This window comes from Limanda limanda, chromosome 18 (assembly GCF_963576545.1).
Source record: "Limanda limanda chromosome 18, fLimLim1.1, whole genome shotgun sequence".
In the NCBI taxonomy this organism is placed as follows: Eukaryota; Metazoa; Chordata; class Actinopteri; order Pleuronectiformes; family Pleuronectidae; genus Limanda; species Limanda limanda.
The window spans coordinates 22659229-22681961 of NC_083653.1; the positions used below are offsets into that span (position 1 = coordinate 22659229).

At 40.0% G+C, this 22733-nt stretch overlaps 1 protein-coding gene across 1 annotated transcript; it reads right to left on the bottom strand.

Annotated features, from left to right (window-relative positions):
• Positions 1 to 3752: 3752 nt before the first annotated feature.
• Positions 3753 to 22407, bottom strand: ddhd1b (DDHD domain containing 1b). Its single transcript, XM_061092088.1, has 13 exons — positions 21613 to 22407; positions 19540 to 19734; positions 19134 to 19262; positions 18081 to 18228; positions 17873 to 17982; positions 16065 to 16171; positions 15417 to 15673; positions 14316 to 14391; positions 13639 to 13788; positions 13283 to 13347; positions 12827 to 13005; positions 10256 to 10513; positions 3753 to 4032 (listed from the first exon to the last, which is right to left on the bottom strand). Exons 1-13 carry the CDS (start codon positions 22322 to 22324, stop codon positions 3848 to 3850), a joined length of 2571 nt encoding a protein of 856 aa, XP_060948071.1. The 5' UTR covers positions 22325 to 22407; the 3' UTR covers positions 3753 to 3847.
• Positions 22408 to 22733: the final 326 nt, after the last annotated feature.

Here is a 22733-nt window from a genome sequence, read left to right on the forward strand (position 1 = left end):
AATGACCTTCTATATTATTTACTATATAGTGTAGTATCTACTCTCTAGGCGTAGGTATGTTATTTGTTGAGAGGCACATGTTGTTTTTTGTTTAAAACTCTGTAAAGTGTTAAATAGCTTCCTGAGAAGCCAAGTGTGTGTGTGTGTGTGTGGGGGGGGGGGGTTATTTATACAGAAGGCTGTTTCATAAGCAGGGCTTCCTGTGAAAATTCTGTCTTGTAAGTGCCTCCCAAAGCTGGAGCTGACATATGAGATCTGACAAAATTAAGGAATGGAGACCAGATGGTGTAGGGGTGGTGTAGATCCCTTTTTTATTTGGGTAAAAAACAAAGCAAAGCTCTATCAAGGTAAAGTACCTCGTCATGTAGTAACAGTACAGGGCTGGGAGGGTGAGAATGACAATAGACAAAGCAGGACTCATTTATTTCTGTCCACTCAGCTGAGGAAGCCAGAACGTCTCAGAGGGATTGGGAATCAGAATGGCAATCATTTCAACAACAAATAAACAGTGTACTGTCATAACCTATAACAAAAGATAAATATCTTTTTACTATATGTGAATTTACAGAACAGTAAAACTTTACTTTCAGGCTTTTTTCAAAACGTTATTTTATTTAGATTTTTTTCCCCTTTTGATAGTTTTTTTTGGGGGGGGGTAGTTTTTCCTTACTCTAATTGAGGGTTAAGGGCTGAAGAGGTCACAACATGTTAAGCCCTATGAGATGTACAAATAAAATGTGATTGATAAAAGTGGATCTATCACATCACCAGTACACCACACATGGGGTTGCTGACATTTGGCACAGGTAACGGTAGGCTTCGAGTGCTCCACAGAAGAAGATATAAACAAGGACAAATTAAGCCCTGGGGGAGGGCGGTAACCACCAGCTGCCAACTTAACACCGACAGTTCTTCTCAATTACTAATCAATGCAGGCCAGTCCCAATCATTTAGGGTTAGGGTTGTGGATCTCTCATTCATCCTTGTGGCACTTATTATCTATAACTGTATGTGGCTTAGAGCGGTACTATTAGTCTAGCTTTTACGTTTCATTTTATTTCGTTGACAGTTTTTACCACTGTAAACATATTTATGTGAGCTGATCAGTTTATGCATGCTGCTGTAGAGAAGCAGAGATCATTTAACCAGAGAAGAATGTCAGTTCTTAGGAACATCTTCATATTGATGCAAAAATCATATAAAAACCATAACTCGTTTCTAGTCTTTGCTGCCCCCACTGAGATAGTAGAACAACATTTAAAGGAGAGTCTGGTTGTTAAATCTCTTTGAATGTATTCACTTGATATTTAACTTTTTCCAAATATTCATAAGAAACTATGATAAAGTCACAGAACATGACCTATGAAATTGCAGGAACTGAATAACAGTCAATGAACAAACAACACATACAATCAAAAACTAAATAGCATTTTCAACACAACAGAACTGCAAATAGTTACATGTCAACACAATTGAAAGGAAATCTGTGTTTGCAGTAAAATAACAAATCAGGCTTTGATCCACTTTTATTCTAATAACTGAGCTAATTCAGCCTGAAGGGGAAAAAAAGCAGAACAAGAGAATAACTACCCATCCTCTGAGGCAGAGCTGTTCTGGAGTCAGAAATAATGTCACTGTCACAACAGAACATCAGTGTAAAGAGTCAAGGCCTGTCTTCTTTGCAACTGGGAGTTTTACAGTCTAAACTATGTACATCAAATATGAGAAAATCTAAATAACAACAGGACTTTAAGTGTATCACAACACAACAATGAACACAAATGTAAAAACATTCACTTAGAAGCTTCATGTATGGCAGGCTTGAATGTTTAATTTTCTACAACACACAGAATATGCATGTTATGAGTGTTGGTCTGGTGTCTCCATGTCTCAGCCATAATTGATCAAAGTCAATAATTTATGTACATGGCACATATTCAAAATCAAGCTTTATTTAAGCAAAAGTGTGATTTCACTTCCTTAAAAAGTTAAAATGCAAAAAGATCAATAAATAAATGTTAAAAGCTATTCTCTGATGTTATTATTCTGTAATGGATATCTTGTCTCCAATCACTTCTGAATCATAGCAACATGAGCTTCTCCTACAGACCACATGTCAAAGTGTCCATGGGCTAATGGTGCACTTGAAACACGATGGCCTCAGTGAAGGTAAGGTCAGAACCCAGTCTGCTCAGTAAATTTCACAATGTTTGGACTGGGATGCGTAGAACAAATACGTGATTTGTGTGTGATTGTGTCAGAGTATGGTCAATTCATTTTTAATTGTCTCTGTTATAACAGTCATTTGAGTTTGCTATCTATTTCATTTCATGTTGATTATGTATTACTGTCAAAGTTAACTGTTGTATCTTGTGCAGAACATATCCTCAATTATTTTTATCTGAATTATAGGCTCTTAATGCTTGGTGGACACTAGAGGATTTTCAACTGTTAAAGGTTCAGTGTGTAGTGACATCTAGTGGTGAAGTTGCAAGTTTCAGCTCAATACCCCTCAACTCACCCTCCCCTTCCAAACATGCATGAGAACCTGCGGTAGCATTCTGTTGTCATTAGAACTCAAAAGATGTTTAGTTTAGACAATTCAAAAAATTTAGATTAGTAAACACCAGTGAAAACATTACTAGGATTATTTTATATAAAATGTTTGCCAATAAATCCCCCTGACCTAAATCTTACACATTCTGACCTTTAACCAATTTTAAAAACATTGGAGACTACAGACATGAGAGTTTTGACCAATTTTCAATATAATAATAGTCAGACAACACACACTAGACTATTTGGCCAGAATGTAAGACCATACACCTGCCATTTATAGGAAAGATTTTCACAGTGGTGATTCCAGAGACTTGGAATCTCACAGACACTCTTCTTCCACTACTCTGGCAGTTGGCAAACAACTTTTAGGAGCATTACCGCCACCTTCTTAACTTGAGTGTGGAAAACCTATGTGGTTATACATGACATCAGAGGAAAAGCAAATATGAGGTTGTGTGTTCAGAGGTAAGTTATAAATGTGTTGTTGTTTTTATCTGCAGCTAAGTACAAACTATTCGCTTGGTTTTGCTTCCCAGAAAGCTCGCTCTCATTGTCTATTGCGGGTTTGCTCACAGTAATGGAGGGACGCCTGTGAGCTAGTTTAGGCAGCCAACTCAAGCTGCGCTGCTCCAATCATGTGACAGTATTGCTACCAGTTGCTTCAGCCCCTCCACCACCCAAGCATCCACCTGCAGGCTCCAACGTGGGGTTACATTATTTGCTCACTCCCATCATTCCTGTGTAATAATATGGGGGAATGATTAAGTTAGAGTCTAGACTCCAAGCACCAAACCTGTTCTACTGCTGCAATAAATGTTTGAACGTGAGTTGTCTGAATGAACTCTGTTGGTGGCAATTATCGTAAATATCAAACATGTTTTCAATGATTCAAGATTGGGAAGGCTCCGATTCAATCTATAGCGTTAATATTATTTTGTAAACTCCTCACACTCAAATCGGCCCAATTATTCTCTAGTGTAAAGCAGCCCTTTAGTGCCATTCATACTAAGTTAACATAATAACATGATATTAGAAAACAGAAGAGTTTTATCTGTAGTTAAAATGAAAACATCTTTTAAAATAAGAATTGGTCTTCAAGTATTCCACATTTCCCAAACCAATATTCATAATATTTAATATTAAATAGTGTGTCATTAATTTTCAAATCAAATTAATGTATAAAGAAAATTGTAAAATGAGGAATGAAGTCAGTCAGACTTCAAGAGGCATGAATAGAAAGTGAATTGACCCGAGTGTTAATGATTCCATGCGCCACTCTGCTACTATGTTACGAGGCATCTGGGTTATCTTCTGGAGATTGAAGTGGTTCCTGTGGTCTGTACATGAAAGTAAGAAGGAAAAGAGCCACATCATAAGAGCACCAATAGGCTGTATGTGAGGTCACTGCTGACCAATAGCGGCTCTCCACCAGGCCCTCCCGTAGCTCGAAATCAATGCGCCTCTCCAATTCCACTGCAACAGAGAAAATGACACATCATTATCCAGCATGTAAGTGTCAAAGGAAGAAAGTAGTTCTCTTTGCCCTGACGGGCAGCTCTACATTGTCCACTGTCATCCTATTAAGTCTGTTCAATTTAGTCAACAGGTCTTAACAGTACCGGCACTGGTCATTCCTGCTAATAATCCCATCGACAGCACACTATTTTGGGACCACTATGGTTGAGGGAACTCATTCAGACAAACAAGGTTGGACCCACATCACTGTGTCGGTTTGAATAAGATGTTACTCTGCAGACTATCATACAAATCATAATAACACAAAGTTTTAATCTCTTCTAGAACATATTATCTGATTATTTCTACACTTTGTCAAATCTTTGGGGGGGAGGGGCTTGAAGCGTTTTACACTTAAGGAGTTTCAGGGCTAAACAGTTTTTCAGAAACGGCGACTGTGGAGGTGAGGGGGCTGGGAGAGCACCCTCACCTGCACCACAGAGGATCAATCAGCGGAGGTGAGCGCTGTTAGCTGATTGGTCACGGAGGAACTCAGAGACTCAGACAATGGAGAGACTCCCAGACACACTCCGAGAGACGCCAAGACTGAGCTGCAAAGCTAGTCTGCTTTATGTTTGATTTAAGTTTATTTTTGGTGATAAATAAAGTATGTTGAAAAGCAACACTTACGTCTCTGGCTGTGTGTGGGAGAGCCCCACAGCAAGGTCTACTGCCACAGCGACCTATTCTTAAGACGTGATAAATCAGGAAAAAAATGAACATGCCTCCATACTGCTCATGTGGTGTCATCCAAGTGTCCGCAAGCCCCGGCATTCCCATTCGAGCGTTTTGGGCCTAAAAGTCCACTCCCGCTACCGGACGTACCCACAAGAACGCACACCCCGCGCATGCCCTTGGGCAAGAGTGTATGTGGTTTTCCGGTGTGCATGTCTGAACCTGAACGCGATATCAGAGGACCTTAAGGCTAAAACATGGTGTAAATGGCACTGTTTCGAGTTGAATATGAATGTCGGGCTTGTGGATACCTGGATGAGACCAAATGAGCAGTATCGAGGCATGTTATGTTTGTTGTTTTATTACGTCGGAAAAAGGGGTTCCATTTCCTTCATTTGCGTTTGATTTGGCTGCAACACTGTTTACCCCTGAGACTCCTGAAGTGTTTTGTGGACTCAAACACTTCATCCACCCCATTATAGTGGTGAGTAGATTGTGACAGTTCCTAGTTGATCACTATCTAACCATCATCTACTCTGTTTAGCGCTGGGCCGACCGAGGGTGCACACTCGTCAGCTCCGCATCTGGGTTACACACACACACACACACACACACACACACACACACACACACACACACACACACACACACACACACACACACACACACACACACACACACACACACACACACACACACACACACACACACTTTCCAGCGGTTTAGGGACGCGGCGCGCTCCTCTCGCAGTCAGAGTAAAGTTTGATTTGTTTAAAGATGATTTATTTGGTGACATGTAAATAGGTCATTGTAAACTCTTATTTTTGGTTTCAAGCACTGGTTTTGCAGATTAATGTGTCTGAATTGTTTACCCTCATCAATGCTGCTTAACACTTTAATCCCGACCATGTTTTCCTACACTTGACATCTATTGCACTTCTGTCCGTCCTGGGAGAGGGATCCCTCACATGTGGCTCTCTCTGAGGTTTCTACGTAATTTTACCTGTTAAAAGGGTTTTTAGTAGTTTTTCCTTACTCTTGCTGAGGGTTAAGGACACAGGATGTCTCACCATGTTAAAGCCCTATGAGACGAATTGTGATTTGTGAATATGGGCTATACAAATACAATTTTATTGATTGATTGATTGAATTAGTAATTAAGCCCGTTGGGAGGGGCTAAAGGTTTAAAAGGGCAGCTTCAAGCCCTTGAGGATGAGTCTGAATCTAGTTACAGAGAAGGTAACGTCAGACCTCATGAGAGCATAAGACAAGAGTTTTTCCTGTCGATTTGATTTAAAAGTATTTTTGTTTAGTATTTCTTGTAAATGTCCACGAGAACCTTGGAGAGTGTTGAGATATCTATGTTTTGTTCTCTATCTTATCATAAAAACTTCAATGATGAGTGATTAACCAAACCTCACGAAATCACATTAATGTGTCCTTTAAAGCCCATCTCTTAGTACAGTTAATGTGCAATGTTTTTATTTTCTTGGCTTTGTTGATAATGAATGCTTCACAGTGTTTTTGGTTTATAAAATTGAGAACTAGGCTCTGATAAAGTCAGCACAGTGAATTTATATAGAGCTGGTCAGTTTTGCTCTGCTCAAGCCAGAGGAGAAGGGGAAATATTTCTATCCCCTTTAGAATATCAATCTATGATTCACCTTTTTCTTTCTTATTTTATATTCTTTCCACAAAATGTATATTGAAACAATTATCAATTATATCAACTGAAAGTTTAGGATAATTGTGTCAAGGAGGGATTATTATTGATTGAGTTTCTGTTGAAAATGCTGTAATGCTGACTTTTATTACTAGCTGAAGTCATCCAATTGCTTGCGATGAATGGATGAGAAATTAAATCTAAGCTTTGAACTTATTTCCGAGCTGCCTGAAATAAGAAAAAAAAACAAAACCGAATTTAGATCTTTGAATTAATTATTATTATTATTATTATTATTATTATTATTATTATTATTATTATTTTTATTTTTTCGGCCTCTATACACCACCTGGAGACGGATAAAGGGTAATACCATGGGAGGGATAACTGGGTCGTCAATTTTGGACTTGCTTGATAATTGTTTAATTAATTAGTTTTTATTTTACAAATATTTTTAATATTTTTAATATTTTATTGATTTTTGTTTTTTCATTGTTTTCCATTTTTTATTCTTTATTTAATTAAAATTTGGATTCTGATTTTTAATTATTATTATTATTGTTATATTTTGTATTATAATTTATTTTATTCTTTCTCTTGTTAGACTTTGCAGACCTAAAAATAATTATGTTTCACCATTTTGAAGATGAATAAATTAAAATCCAGTTAAAGGTCAGAGGTCAAATACACTTTAACTCATAGCCGGTTTCATCTTAAATGAAATGCAGAAACCATAATACAAGGCCCTCTGGTTACACACTTATTTGAATGTCATATCTATAATTAGATTTAAATTAATTTTGGACCCTTTAACTTTCAAACTCTGGAAAGAAGGTTTTTATTTTGTTGTTTTGTTTCACCAGTTATATTAACATCTAAGGCTCTTAATTTGAAAGGTGATGTTAAGCTCCAATTATTGTTTTTATTTCATCATGAAGAAAATTGTGAGAATAACTTTTAAATTGTTTTGAATTGTTTCAGCTGTCAACTCTGAGACGTTTGATTGAATCTAATCTCTCAAACATTTGTCCTTTGTATGTGATTCCTGTTTTATCACAGGACAGTTTGACGTCAAAGCTTCTGAATTATCGTGTTATGGAGCAGTCAATACATTTTGGAAGATGGTTTGAACACAAATACTCAAACACTGTCATATCTGCTGCTTATTGAAATTCAGCTTGTTGATCATTTTATATTTTATGAAATGCCAAAGATTTTTGTCACTCTTATGCCACGAGTTTAATTTTTATTTTTGAATGTTTGAATATTTGAATGTTATTTTTGATTTTGCCGACCACACCTCAAAAGTTGCATTGAAATAGTTGTCAAAAGAGGGTATGTATGTTTTGCTCCGATTATTTTGTTTTTTTCTTTTTAAAGAAGTTTATATAATCTACTTTAATCTCAATTACACATCGCAGTAAATTAATCATTTTTCTGTTTGTTTTCCTTTCAAACTTTGGATCTGGGCTTCATGTCTTCACAACTTACTCCCATCCGGTGTCAACTCCACCTCCTCCACCCCAACCGACTACGCCTGCGCCTGGCTTGGTACAGTGCAAGCCAACCACCTGGCCTGTGGCAAGTATTAATTCCACGAAAGGATCTTTACAAGGCTGAGATCCAGATCACTGACTCTTAAAATTGAAAAAGCCTCACTGACAATTCTTGATAATGTTGTTCCTGGAGCAGATCTGAAAGCTGAACAGCTCGCTCCTGTACCCTGTTTGGTCACACAGAAACTAATGGCCCTGGATCTGCTGCTTGCAGAAGAGGGTTATGTGTGTGTACTATGATGGGAAGTTATTGAAAGACATTTTTTCCAAACTGCCCCTGGTGGCTGGGTGACCAGTGCCCTCTCCACCTCTACGCACCATGACATGACATGGCTGTAGACTCGGAAATTGCTGAATAGATCACCACAGCCCTGATGAAGGAAAACGTGCCTCATCCCCAGCTGTTCTGTGGATGCTGAACTGGGGATGGGTGCTGTGGATGCTGGTGCTGATGGTGAGGCTGATGCTGTGAAGCTGAGGATGCTGATGACGGAGGACGACGGACAATGATGATGAAGATGAGGATGGGTTTACACTGGATGGGATGAAGGTTTGAGGTACATGAAATCCCCAGTAAGTGGTCACACCCATGGAGGGTGTGAAAAGAGGGTTTGTGAGGATTTCAAACTTTAAACTATAATCTGTGTCTGTGAGAATTCTAAACAATAAAGAGAGAAGTATTTTTAGTTAGATGTTAGGCCTTCATACAGATTATTAGCAATAACCTTTTGATTCTCAGAATGTTCAATCTTGAAACTAGCTGGAAATGTTTGTGCGTTACATTGTTGGTCAGTCTCTCTCACTGATGAAGATTCTCTCGGCGGGACCTGTGAACCGACGCTGGAGTTTTTACTTTGATTTCCTATTTTTCTATTCATTTTAATCATTTAACAGAGTCCACAGTATTAAAGTTTTATTTTCACCTTTTGTGTTCAATTTTTCTATTCATTTTAATAATTTAACAGAGTCCACAGTATTAAAGTTTTATTTTCACCTTTTGTGTTCAAGTGTTCTATTCATTTTAATCATGTAACAGAGTCAACAGTGTTAGGGTTTAATTTTATTTCAAATTTCATTTTTCTCTCTGAAATAAATCCACAATATCACTTACCCTTATTTTAGTGACATGTGATTAACACATGTCAACAGAGGGACTGTTGAGATATCTATGTTTTGTTCTCTATCTTATGAATATATTTTACTATATTTTACCTACATTTATACCCTGTGAATCAATATTAGCTGTATAGTCTATAGAATTAACAATATTACAACTGTTTGTTTCATCTGGAGTAATGTATAACTTCTGGACTCAGGCACAGGGTCAAACACAGAGAGTAACCATTTGAGTGTTAAACTGACTGCAAAGTGCAACTTGGGGAAAGCCTGAGAAGGAAATTCATCTTGAGATTTGAGATAATGAAAGCAGGAATTCTCAGGAAGGAGAGAGGACTAAAACAATGAACCATTTCATGAATTATTATGGGAAAAACATGAAATCCTCCTCTAAGGTCTAATCTGCTTGGTCTCTCCACTGTAAAAAACTCCCTTCTTGATAGAGACACCTGGTGGAGTAAACCTTCTCTCACAATGATGTGCTTGCAAAAAACTGCACTTTGAGAGACAGTTCACATCTGGCCAATTGCTGCGTGCCCTCAAGAAAAGAACCGCCTCTGTGTTGCACTCTGTGTCTTTTACAAATACTGTGGACTTGGAAAAGTGGGGGCTTCTTCTCGACATGATCCAGTGACCTGGTGACGTGTCCTGGAGAACTCCAGAGACTCTCTGTAAGTATTGTTCTTATACAATAAATGTATTACTGTGAAACTGTTGAACACTGATCTTGTCTGAATTATTAACCTTTCCCACTTGAACCTCGAATCAACGAACGCGCTGTCTGGTCCAGAAGGGACCGGGCTCAACAAGAGCCGGCTGAAAATAAATTGAAAACAAAACTTTTTTGACTACGCCTGTGACCCCGCCACATAGATAGATTGAATTAAAATTTTCTGTGAACTATCCATTTAAGTTCTTTTTTAAAGTGAAATCATACTTATCTCACAGAATGGGGTTTTTTATTATTTAAGTTTCTAATTATCTGGACATATTTTGTGAACAACAACAAAAAGTTGGCAATCCAGTTTAGATGAGGCTGAGTAAAATGTTTTGACCATAATATGAATGTGACAATGGCTAAAACCTCACTAAAACTCACTTGGATTTTCACTTTCTGTCCCCAACAGCAAGTGATTTCAGCTGTGTCTCACACCAAACACATAGTACTTACACGAGGTGCTGTCCATTACAGCTGAGGTGGACTGAGACATGGTCGGCTCCACCTCCCTCCTTTCCTCCTCTACTTGTTTGTCCTTCTCTTCACTGTCTACCACTGTGGCTCCTTCCTCTCCTGATGCAATGTTTTCCACTTCAGAAGCTCCCCCCTCGCAGTCTGACGGCTCCTCCTCCACTCCACCCACCTGGCTGCTTGAACGGGAAAAGTGGGAAAAGAGGATTCCTCCTATTCCTTTCCCAAGACTTGCAGCACCTGAGAGGTAGCAAGATTCATGCATCAAAAAAAGCATTCATTTAAAAAAAAGGTAGATTTATCAAGCTGTAATTTATGTACAGCATCTATTGCACCTTTTCCGTCCTAGGAGAGGGATTTCTCACATGAGACCTGTTAAGCCCTATGAGAGAAATTGTGAATATAGGCTGTACAAATAAATTTTGATTTGATTGATTTACCAAGTTTATCCAGTAGAGTTGTAAGGAGCTGACAAGAAAAAAGAGGAAATGGTTCACCAGCTCTGAGAGAAAAGGTTACAGCAGACTGGACAGCAGTGTTTCACTGACCTCTCCTGGTCAGTGAGACGTCACCATGATGGATGAAGTCACAGGTTTGTGTGTTCTCAGCCTGCACGGCCTTTGATTGCGGCAGCAAACTTACTGCAAGTGGCAAGGAATACACTTGCAGTAGTGTAAGAGCTGTATGGAGTTTTATGGGGGCAGGGGGGCATGTGCTTGACTACTTCTTGGCCTGATGCTTCTTCTGTTTTTTTGTACAAACACACATCAAACAAAAACCATCAAACTTGCCAATTAAGGAGGGTGGGTAGATATTATCTTCAGACTGAACCAGACTAGCAGCTAACCAGCTGATGAATGCACTTGTATATTTTATGTATAGATATCAAATCGTAATCCATCTGAGCATCAGACACTCAGAAAGGAAATGGATGTGTGTATTTCCCATAATATCCTTCAATAGAATTCTCAGCTGCCTACCTTGGCAAGAATAGATGCAATATTCCCTAAACAACAATGTCCTATAAGTGTCATTAGCAAAGTCAGTTTATCCATAGTAATAGCTTGTGGCCTAGACATCTTTGTGACCAGATTGACGAATGACGAGTTGGGCAGAAGAGTTGTTCAGTGGTTAGGAGCTTCTTGGTATTTAACATTTTCTCCCTGAGTCTGTGTAGGTTCTCTCCAAGGTAGACTCACTTGCCTATGAATTTGTATGTATGTGTTAATCACGTAATATAGAGCTACCCTGACTAGAGACTACCCCGTTTCTTGCCCAATGATGCTGGGAATGGCAACAGCCCCCGTCATCAAGCTTTATATTCAGTCCATTCTGGTAAACATTTTAGTGTTTTTGTATTACTGTTCATGTGAGTGGTTTAGACATGAGTTTGAACGATTGTCTCAACTGGTATTATTTTTTCATACATTGAGTTTGATTCAGCAGCTGACCACTGCTGTGGTTTATCCGAGGACGTAGAAGAAGACATATTCCAACATACAGACAGACATTTGTGGAATAAGTAGGAAACAGATATTCACAAATCATAATTTGCATTATAGTCCAGGCAAAGTATAGCATTTTACGACCGACTAATTGTAAAATAATTTTTTTCAGCATAGATCATTTCTATGAGGTGTCCAGAACAACATACTAAAAGTCCTAAGAAATCCTAGTTGAGCAAATATGTTTAATTCTCATCAAACCCGAGATGTGTGCCAATAAGCCCAGGCAACAATACACCACAATGGGGCTATTTTTTCCTTTACTCCTATCAAAATTAAACTTTACACAATGAAAGTAACCATGAAACGTAAAAAAAATTGTATTACAAGCTTCTTTGAAAATGAATTTGAATATGCAAATGAGCTATACACTAATCGAATATGCCCAAAATACACTCAAATATGCTTAATTTTTTCCTTTACTCCTACTACAATAAAACTTTACATAATAAAAGTATACATGAAAAGTAACTTTTTTTGTATTACAAGTTTCTTTTGAAATGAATTTGAATATGCACATGAGCTCCACACTTATTGAATATGTCCAAATTTGCATAGGCAGAAACACCATTCATATGTATGACAAATACATCGGCCCAATCTTCATCCAATCATCCCACTGCCAATGGGTGATGGCAAAGCTGCTTTTAGACTGGCCTCTAACCTGAAAACTGCCTGGCTTGGTAGTACCTGCCAGGGGTATAACCCCCGCCGGTATAGTCTACTGCTTTTAGTCTCCACTTCCCATCTGATGCCTTAAAGACAAGTTACATCATGTTTTCAATCCAGGAGACAGAAGCCAATTGCTTCTATTGATTTGTTTGGACAAATCTTTTTTCCCACTGCTTATCCTAATAACACATCAGCAATAGAAGTAGCTCCTGTTTCTCTCTGGTCAGCTCAAATCTGGTACCCTGTAAGTTGTCTATTTTATTTCTTACAATAGTTCTTCAATAGAACACTGAATTCCACATATAACATCCTTATATCCTACTGCATCTACCTTCCATGTAGCCATCCATGTACACAACCCTTTTTGTGTACTCACCCATGATGCTTGCCTTGCCCAAGCTGGTAATAGACTCTCCGTAGTGCCTTCTGGCCTGGGGCGGAGAGGTGCAGGGGCTGGGGATGCTCTCAGAGTCTGAGACAGATGCAGTCTCCTTTGGGGGGTTGAGCAGCGTGGGCCTGATCTGGTCGTACGGTGTAGGACTGGTGGTGTTGTACCTGCACATGAAATCCATATCAACCTCAGGTCACTGACACATACACTGCAGTCCTCATTCTGTCTTCAGCTGTGATTTCATTAAAGTGAAGAGACTGTAGCTTTAGTCACATCACAACAGACTGAATGAACCATGATCATATGATTTAAACTTCTTATGATATCTCAGATGGAAACTGTGGATGAATACATAGCCTCGACGTATTTGATAAATTCATTTGAAAATGTCTATATAAGCAGCATTTTATCTGTCATATACTGTATAACATCATGACTTACCAGTGGATTTGAAGCGGGCTAATGTTACTGTAGCGTTTCAAGATCAGAGGTTCCAATCTGTAGGCCTGAAACAAACAGATGCAAATGCTGGAGGAGATGAGGGTATCTCACAACATTAATTCTCAGAAATGTTCTTTTGGCACATTTTACTGAAATTGTCAGCATTACACCTCATTTCATTATTCTGTGGTGTAATATAATATCATTACATACAAACATATATTGTATCAAGTGAAAGGGTTTCTCTCATTATCACAAGCTATAATGATCTATAAATCTCATTAGACAGATGAGTGGGAGATGATAGTGACCTGAGTAGAATAGGGACAAAATCAGTTGAGGACACTGTAACTCACCACAGGGTCTGTGGGATGGAATATGTTGAAGAGGCGTTTGCAGATAGATGTCGGGAGGATGTGGTCCTGTACAGTATAGTTTCCAGGCCGGATCCCTCGTAATGCTAAGAAAACCGCCAGAGGGGAACCCATGCAGAAGAAATTTTCTACCTGCAACAAAGAAAATAGTGTTGGAAATCCTCAACTGAAAAACTGTCTGACCATAGCTGCTCCAAGATGCTTGTTGGCCACTTATAAAGAACTGCAGCTGCAGAACTGCTGTGTGAAGTCACCTTAAGGTTTCACTGTATGTGCACATGCAAACTAATCAAATCCTCTTACATACAGTATAAGTCTGATTACATCCCTCTGTTGATGGATTTCTGCTCTCTCTTCACTCAAGCTACATATATTGTAAAGCTCTTTGAGTGGTCATGTTTGTAATTTGAATCAGAAGTTTGTAGTTTGCATCAGGTTTATAGTTTGAATCAGAAGTTTGTAATTTGCATTAGTTTTGTAGTTTGAATCATCGGGTCTGAAGTTTCCACCTGAGGTTTTGTGGTTTAAACAGAAGATCAGTAGTCAATACCTTGTAATTGGAGTTTATAGGTGTCATCATATCTAAGACATTTGCAGAATAGAAAATAGATGGTGACCTCTGGTGAAAGATATAGTACCATCCAACGTGTCAGTGTTACCTTGAATTTCAAGGCTGGCCCTGCAACACAAGATGAGGTCTGTAGACCTTGGAACTGATCCTCCAAGTCCCTCAACCTGGTGGGATGATAGATATTCAGAGTAACTCTAATGCATGGTGTTATGGAAGGTTTCTGGAAGCTGGTGAAAAGAGAACTCGGGCAGCAGCTGATGTATTTTAATGTAGACTTGATGAAACAACATACAAACGCTAACACAGTAACATAAGCAATTGTCACTACCAAGTCTGTCGATGTTTCCCACAGCATCCCCATATATATTCCTCTACTTGCATCACCCATTCTAACAGCAACTCCATAAATGGCTAGAATTGCGGCCACTCACCATACACGTTACATGTAGGTGTTTGCATCCTATTGGATAGTTAATCCCATAGTATGCATAACTAAATCCTGCCCACCCCAGTCAAGGGACTGAGGAAATCAATGGGGGGGTGAGGCTATGGTATCTGAGAGAGTGAGAGGAAAACTGTTCACAACCATGAAAACCTATGACCACAAATAACAAATCCACAGCGCCAGGTATATTGTATACTTTTTCTGTAGCGACATGAGAAATTAATTATATGCTAAACAAAACCATTAATCAGAATTTATTATTAATCAAATTAAATTTTGTATTTAAATATATATATATATTCATATTTACAACTTGTACAATTATGGTTCAAAATAAAAGAGGTAGAACTTAGCATGCATGAAAAATGTGTTGTGATTTTGGTGAAGCGCATCAGTCAAATGAAGAATCAAGAACATTTAGAATCTAGAGGTGCTCTGAGCAGGCAAAATAGTATGAAAGACAAATTTTGCAAAAAAGTGAAAAGTTATACGTAACAAAATAGGCATTATTTAGTTGGACATTTTGCTTAAAAATGTCAATAGTTGTTAATTGCCTTCTTAGAGATTTTGTTTTTGTTCCTTTGTCATATAGCTTTCGGCACTGTTTTTTAAAGACAAAATATCCCATGCAGTTCTGTTCTGTCAGCTAAACTGAAATGTTCTGTACCTTTAGGGACATTTGATGTCAGAACAGACGTGGGTTGAAACTTCTCACCTGTTTCAAAATAAAAACCTGTGCAGTACCTGAGGCGTGTGAGTCTCAACTGCTCCTGAAGGTGGCGCTCTTCGTCACTTGGCCAGCGGGCTTTTGTTTCCTCTGGGTCTGGCGCTTCTTGATGATGAAAGCGCACAGGGTCCCATCCTGTCATGATGTCAAACGTGATAACGCAGCCCAGGGAATGTGACACTATGGAAACTTTCCCATTTTTCTCAAAGTCTGGATTGCGCGAGCAGAAGAGTGAGTAGAGCCGATTCAGCTCCAGAGTCAAACCCCTGTTAATCTGCACACACACACACACACACACACACACACACACACACACACACACACACACACACACACACACACACACACACACACACACACACACACACACACACACACACACACACACACACACACACACACACACAATAATGACACCTATGTACACTTAACCTCTGTTGATAGCTTAAATTCAGAGCAGTGATTATTCATCTATAATTTCCAAGGCAGGCAATCAACGATAATTCAGTGGTATAAAGCTGTGTTGGATTAAAACAGTTTAACCAGGATTCCGTTGTGACTGAGGGGATCCCTTCAGACCAACGTTCCCAAGCTGGCAACTGGGTGACCAAGTGCAGCAGCACTACTGTGAGGCAAAGTGGAAGAAAGAGTTATCTCAGGCTCACCTCATCTCTGTACAGAGGGCTGGTGTAGTACATGATGTCCATGGCGCTGCTGTTCAGCATGTCTCTTAGACCTCGCACTTTGTCTGGAGTGATGGAGTCCACCGTGTCTTAAGGGAGAACATGAAAATACATCCAACCCTGCTTTTTAATACTGTTTCATATTCTAAAGAGAAACTGTGATTCTTATGTCGGTACTTGCCTCCACATGGATTCTGTTTCCCCAAATCCTCCACCTCTCACCTTTCTGCTTGAAGTACACCCTAAGGGGACCCATAATGTGAAGTCCACCCTAGACATATTTTCCAAGAACAAAGAACTTTGTTTCCTATGTTACTACTGACCCTGCTTTTACAGGAGGATAACCTTGTCTTGTGATCACACAAACACTGGACCCAGCCAGAGATGCTAAGCTCGAACCTTGCTGACAAGTTTAAGGGATAGTTCACCCAAAAACGAAAATGCAATCATTATCTACACATCACTATAGTGATGGAGGGGTGGGTGAAGTGTTTGAGTCCACCAAACACTTTTGGAGTCTCAAGGGTAAACAGGGTGCAGCCAAATCCAATACAAATGAAAGAAATGGAACCCTAAAACAACAGAAAAAGTCCTGTGATATCCTCCTTGGAGGCGCGTTCATGCAGTTCTGGTTGTGGACTTTCAGGCTAGACATGGTGTAAATGACACCGTTTCGAGTTTTCTGATGTTTTATTACGTCTGAAGAAGGAGTCACTTTGGCTGCAACACTGTATAACCTGAGACTTCTAAAGTGTTTTGTGGACTGAAACACTTCACCAACCCCTCCATCGGCATAGTGGTGAGTAGATAATGAGTGAATTTCATTCTTCTGTGAACTATCCTTTAAAATGTAGCGAGTCTGAGACTTCAGCTGAGTCTGAGAGTGAGAGAGAGAGAGATTTCCTTCAGAATCTGGAAATATCATAAATGAGCTATGCAATTCTAGTGATGAATTTCTCATAGTGATGAATTTGGGGGTGTAATATATCCTAGGCCAGACTATAACCCTCCAGGCAGGGCCAACCAATATTTTGACATTAAAAATATATTTAACAGGAAGGGAACATTTGCCAACAATCTAAAGAGGCAGGGGTGTTGTCGGAACATGCTGGCGCATTGATGGGTATGGGTTGAGTGTGGGTCGAACGGACAATAACAAAATTAAATCATTATTTTTTCGAAACTTGCATGCACCTAGTGCAGTACATTCTTAATAACCTTGGTTGAATGTTGCCTGGTTCTATATCCCTCCTCCACTCCCTGAGAAGCCCAGACATGCAAGAGACGCCCTAACAAACGTTAGATGATGGCTGAAGTTCAAGCACTCTGGACTCTGGTACTGGAAGAAAAATAATAGATCTGGACACTCTTTTATTATAACTTGACAGAAAATAAAACACAACGCACTGCAATAACGGGAGAAAAGCATGATAACTTTGATGTTGTTATGAGTTTTAACTTTGAACATTTATATTGTAGCGAGGACTTGCTAGTCTTAGAAGTTGAAGTTTCAGGACGTTGTAATCTTTGATCTTTAAGTCAGTTAGCTTTCTCACTTAACTTACCTGACATAGCTGAACCCCCAATCAAATGTTGAAAAATTAAGTAATTCTTGTGTCTGTTGAGTGATATACACAAGAATTACTTACTTTATGTGCCATATAATGCTAACCATGGATAATATTTGGTCCTGCTTGTGTCTAGTTAGTTCTGAATTAATCCCAGTTTAGATAAAAAAAATAATTTAGAAGGTGGAGAGGTGGGTCAATATAAACTGAGCTACAGCATACCTCCATCCAAAGCCAGTTTCGACCTCCACTCCACAGGAAGGAACTCTACATGTTCTGTGGTTCGATCAGAAAAGTGCTTCTCCTCCATCTTCCTGGCAGCATCTCTCATCCTGCACACCATCCAAGAGAAAACAGTGACTTCAAGAGTTCTCTGATTCCATTCAGTTCTAGAGTAAGGGCTCCTGCTAGAAACTTCCCCATTACTCACATGCTGGTATTCCTGATGATGCGGCCTTGATCCATCTTCTGGCCAATGCCATGCACAACAAAGACAATGTGTGTGGTTTCAGGTGGGGTGTCCTCAGGTGCTGCCTCCTCCACGTACCCCTGATGGAGACGTGTCCCACTGCTTGAGGCTGAGGACATGAGAAGGCAAATTACTAGATTACTACACAGCATGTTATTGTGCTAATGACCACTTACCTAGAGTGACAAAAGCAAAAACCCAGCAACAAGACATCACCTTTTCTCAGAAACCCTTCTACACCAACAAGCAAACCATGTTACAGCACATGTCCATGTATATCCCTGATATGTAGGTGCACCATGGATGTTCAGTACCCTGAGATAAAACTGCAGTTCAACTTTAACAAATCCATTCATACTGTATTTAAGCGTCAGTTCACCCAAATGACGAAATAAAATGATTCCTCTCTTCCCTGGCGGTTTCACTCCAGTCCAATAGTTTTGGTTTTGAGATGTATCTCAGAGATTTCAGCCTCCATGCGACTACAGTGGAGGAGAATGGAATTAGTCTGTGCTTCTCACAGCAAAGAAAAGTGACATGATGATTTGTAAAAAACTCCACAGCAACATGTTTTTTTTCCAGGAAGCGTCCCTGTTATGTTCATCTTACTAATAACTGCAGAAATCAATATGTCTGTCTGTCTTTAGATTTTCTCTACCATTTATCCACTCAACTTCAAAACTTACCACCATGTGTCTCGGAGGGAAGTGCATCGTCAACTGTGTAAGAGCGTTTCAATGAGCGGTTGTTCAAACCCCAACCCAGACCTCCAATTTATTATTAACTGCACTTGCTGTGATGTCTACTTTGGTGGTGGGTGACATCACAGTGATGTCAGAGAATGCAGCTTGGCAAGCCCATTATCCCACAATGATATTTTGGGGGAAATGCCATGCCCTTTTATGGCACAGTTTGACAGACCTGTTGTCCTGACCATTCGTCCTTGTCTACACTATAGTTTAAATGCTTCAGTGACTCAGGATCTTGCCTTTTATTCCTTTTTTTTTTATCTACCTTTGGAGAAGCCCAGTTTCTGAGTGACGGTGCGTGCGATCTTGGAGGTGGTGGCGTCGCTGTACAGGTACACCTCGTCCACACTGTGCCAGTCCACATGACTCCTGCTCAGCTTCAGACTGTGGATTGCTGCAATACAGTCACACTGTGATTAACATTAAGTGACACAGTTGTGCCAGCATAATTTATTTACCATTCCACATGAGAATGTGCAGGATGTGCGTATGTTTGTGATGAGTCATTTTACAGACTTTAAAAACCATCCGTCTAACATCCTGTTGGTTCAGCCAGTCTACTACAATAAGACACTCCTTAAGCCTCCACACAAACGCACACCTCCAAATATGCTTTTATACTCTTTGCCACACACACACACATCTCTCTCGGTTCACATTCATCAAGTCACCTGTTTCAGAGTCCTCACCATCCTTGCTGTCCACGGTGGAGGTCTCCTCCTCCATCTCATAGGTGTCCTTCATCTGCTGCCCCCGATAACAAGTGAGGTGCTCTAACTCGATAAGGTCACTCTCATCTTCCTCCAGGGGAAGCCATGTTCCGTCGATGAACCACTGACCCCTCATCACAGGAATACGGTCTTGCTCTGAGGGACACCACATGAATGGAAATTTAGTATTTACAGCTCTGTCAGAAAATACCACGTACCACATAAACACATAAGACAACTTTCTTTTATTTGTCTTGCTTTCTTTCTTTCTTTTCTATCAAGCTTGATCCTTAAAACAGGCAAAGTAATTATTGTAGGTTATTTGATCATTCATGTGGACATTGATAATTATAGCTAGATAGTTCTTTAATATTCGACTCAATTTAGAGTCAGTGGGTTTCAGTCAGTGTATGCATCAATCCACACCCTTGATCTTGTTCTTACATATGGCATCAACATTTTTCTCAAGATGTCAATCTGATAGTGCTGTAGTTAAAATTTAAGGAAATAATTAAATCGAAATATAACTCAATACCATATGCCTCAATAGAACAGAAGCGTACTTTAAAACCCTTCCACTGACATCGATCATCTTGTCTGCACTACAGACTCATGAGCAAGATACCAAACCCCAAATTTGCCCCTGACGACTGTGCCAGCAGAGTATGAATGATGTATGATAACGAAAGTGCTGCACATAGATGAACTGTATGAATGTGTGTGAGAATGGCAAAACTGTACTTTGAAGTGCTTTGAAAAGTCATCAAGACTAAAAAAGAGCTATATAATTACACACCATTTACCATTTACTCTATAGCGCCTTTTAAAAAGCTCAAAACCTAGGAAATTAGCTCTTTGGTATAATTCCAATTTGCATGTATTAAATTAAATTTAAATAAAGCAAACTTTAAAAATACTAAACAGGAAGTGGTCCTGCAACAATCTTAATGAAATTCACTTAGCCTGGAAAGACAGTCTTAAAATATAGACGAAGACCCTAAATGCCAGATCTGCCTACTACTACTATGCATCAATAAAAGGAAAATAAAAACAAATCTAGGTTTCCCCTCAGCATTGAAGTCAGGCTGACAGACAGACACAGCTCTATTCAACATCAGCTCTATATATATATATATCTTTCTAACCCACGCTACTACAGAGACTGGGACAGTGAATTGGCATTAAATTCACTGGCCTAAGCTGGTTTAAATCTTGTTTATCAGATCGATTCCAATTTGCAATGAGTCATCTGCACACTAAGGCAAATCACTGGGTTCCTCCGGGTTGTGTGCTTAGTCCAATTTTGGATATGCTTGCATTTGATAACATAATTGTAAGTGATATAGTATGACAAATTGTGTTTTATTATGAATATTTGTGAATTGGTACTGTACAAATAACATATGATTTTATTGATTGATTGATCATTCAGTCAACAAACTTGGCCTTATAGTAAGATAATGAGATTAATGATAACAATAATAATGATAGAAATGACGAATATTTCCTGACATTTATTTAACTAGTAATCAGTAAATTATTATTATATTTACACCCAGAGAAGTCCAAGGTGATGTCTTACAAGTACAACTATAAGCCAGGCAGTTGCCCTTTACCACATTTCTTTCAAGTAGGAGAAATTTAATGAAGACTCACTGCTAATTTGAGCAAGAAAGAGTAGAAGTTGGAGCTGTGGCATGAATATACAGTGCATTACATATGTCGACTTGACTGAGTATACAATTCCTTCTCTATATGGTATGATACGATGACTATTATGTGTCCTGTTTGCCATCTAAAGTTTGAAAGTCGGAAACTTTAGTAATTCTGATAGCCTGGTGGTGGGCTGGCAGCTGGAGCATGTCTGTCCAGTGTATGGCTCAGCTCCAACAGGTCTCACTAGAAGCAGGGGGGGGGGGGGGGGGATAATGGGACTTCTTATTATAGTTAAAGAAACTGAGTTGGCCCAGCAGTGTGCCAGCAGTGCTAATAACAGTGAGTTACTCATGATGAATAAAACATTGGCATACTCACGGTTCCAGTAAACGGGATAGCATTCCTTCTCTCTGATGTCCACTTCATAGAGCCCCCCTCTGACACACACTGCCTCCACGCTGACGTCGTCCGGATCCTTCACCTCGTCTGACGCCGAGCACCGCTGCCCTCCTCCCCGGCTCCCCGGCGGCTCCGCCCGGACACCTCCATCGTCCCCGGCCCCGCTTTCCGACTCGATCTCGTTGAACATGCACGTCTCCTTCCCCTCGGCCTCGGTGGGATCGACGGGACGTTTGGCCTTGTTTGGGTTTTGCTCGCAGAATCTCCGATAAACTATCTCGATTTTTAAAGAGTCGTGCCCGACGAATGGCTTCCACGTCCGCTTGTCCTCTTTGTAAAACCAGCGGACCTCCTCTGGCCCCAGCTCCGTGACGATGTCACCGCGGTGCCTGGAGCTGTTGGACCGTATGCGCTTATGGGTTGCGACGTTCCCATCACTTTCAGTGTAGTTTGGGTCCATGTCCAGATAAGATGAGGCCGGATATTCCTCCCCGGTCAGGCCCAGCATCATGCCACCCTGGGATAATAGCGGCAGGTGTCTTTCCAAGACGGGCTGCGCCGGATCCTGGTCCTCAGCAGCAGCGCTGTCCTCGTAGCTGGACACAAACACATCATTTGCCATGTCCCACTCGCTGCTGCTGACGGAGTTATTCTCCGAGCTCTGCTGGCGGATAGTCGCTTCCTCCGTCATGTCGCCCACTGTCCGGCCGCAGCTCGTTAGATCCAGTACATTGATACAACGATGCTCCGACGTCAGACTATTACCCCGGATTAGCAGATTCTTCCTCGACAGCTGCTAACATCTGTAAACCGGACCGTTCTGAGCACGATTGCGGTCCGTAACAAAGCAGCTACAGGTTAACTAGCTCTTGTCCGGACTGTTCAAAGACACACCGCTGCGGCTGTGCCCCTTGCCGTGCACGGGCTCCGTGATGACTGCTGGGATGATCAATAAACGGTACTGTCTGGGATGTAATCTCAGCTGCCCCATGCTGTCAAATCAATTTCCTGTTGGACATTCAAAATATAGTCCACACCAGTACAATATTATAGCTATTATAGTCTACTGCTTAACATTGTGCAAAGGACTATATTGAATA

Coding starts and splice junctions, on each gene's coding strand:
- ddhd1b (XM_061092088.1), bottom strand. CDS start 22,324: ATGACGGAGGAAGCGACTATCCGCCAGCAGAGCTCGGAGAATAACTCC. Junction 14,392..15,416: donor TTGAGACTCACACGCCTCAG/GTACTGCACAGG, acceptor TCATCCCACCAG/GTTGAGGGACTTGGAGGATC. Junction 4,033..10,255: donor TGTAATGGACAGCACCTCGT/GTAAGTACTATG, acceptor TCTCTGTTGCAG/TGGAATTGGAGAGGCGCATT.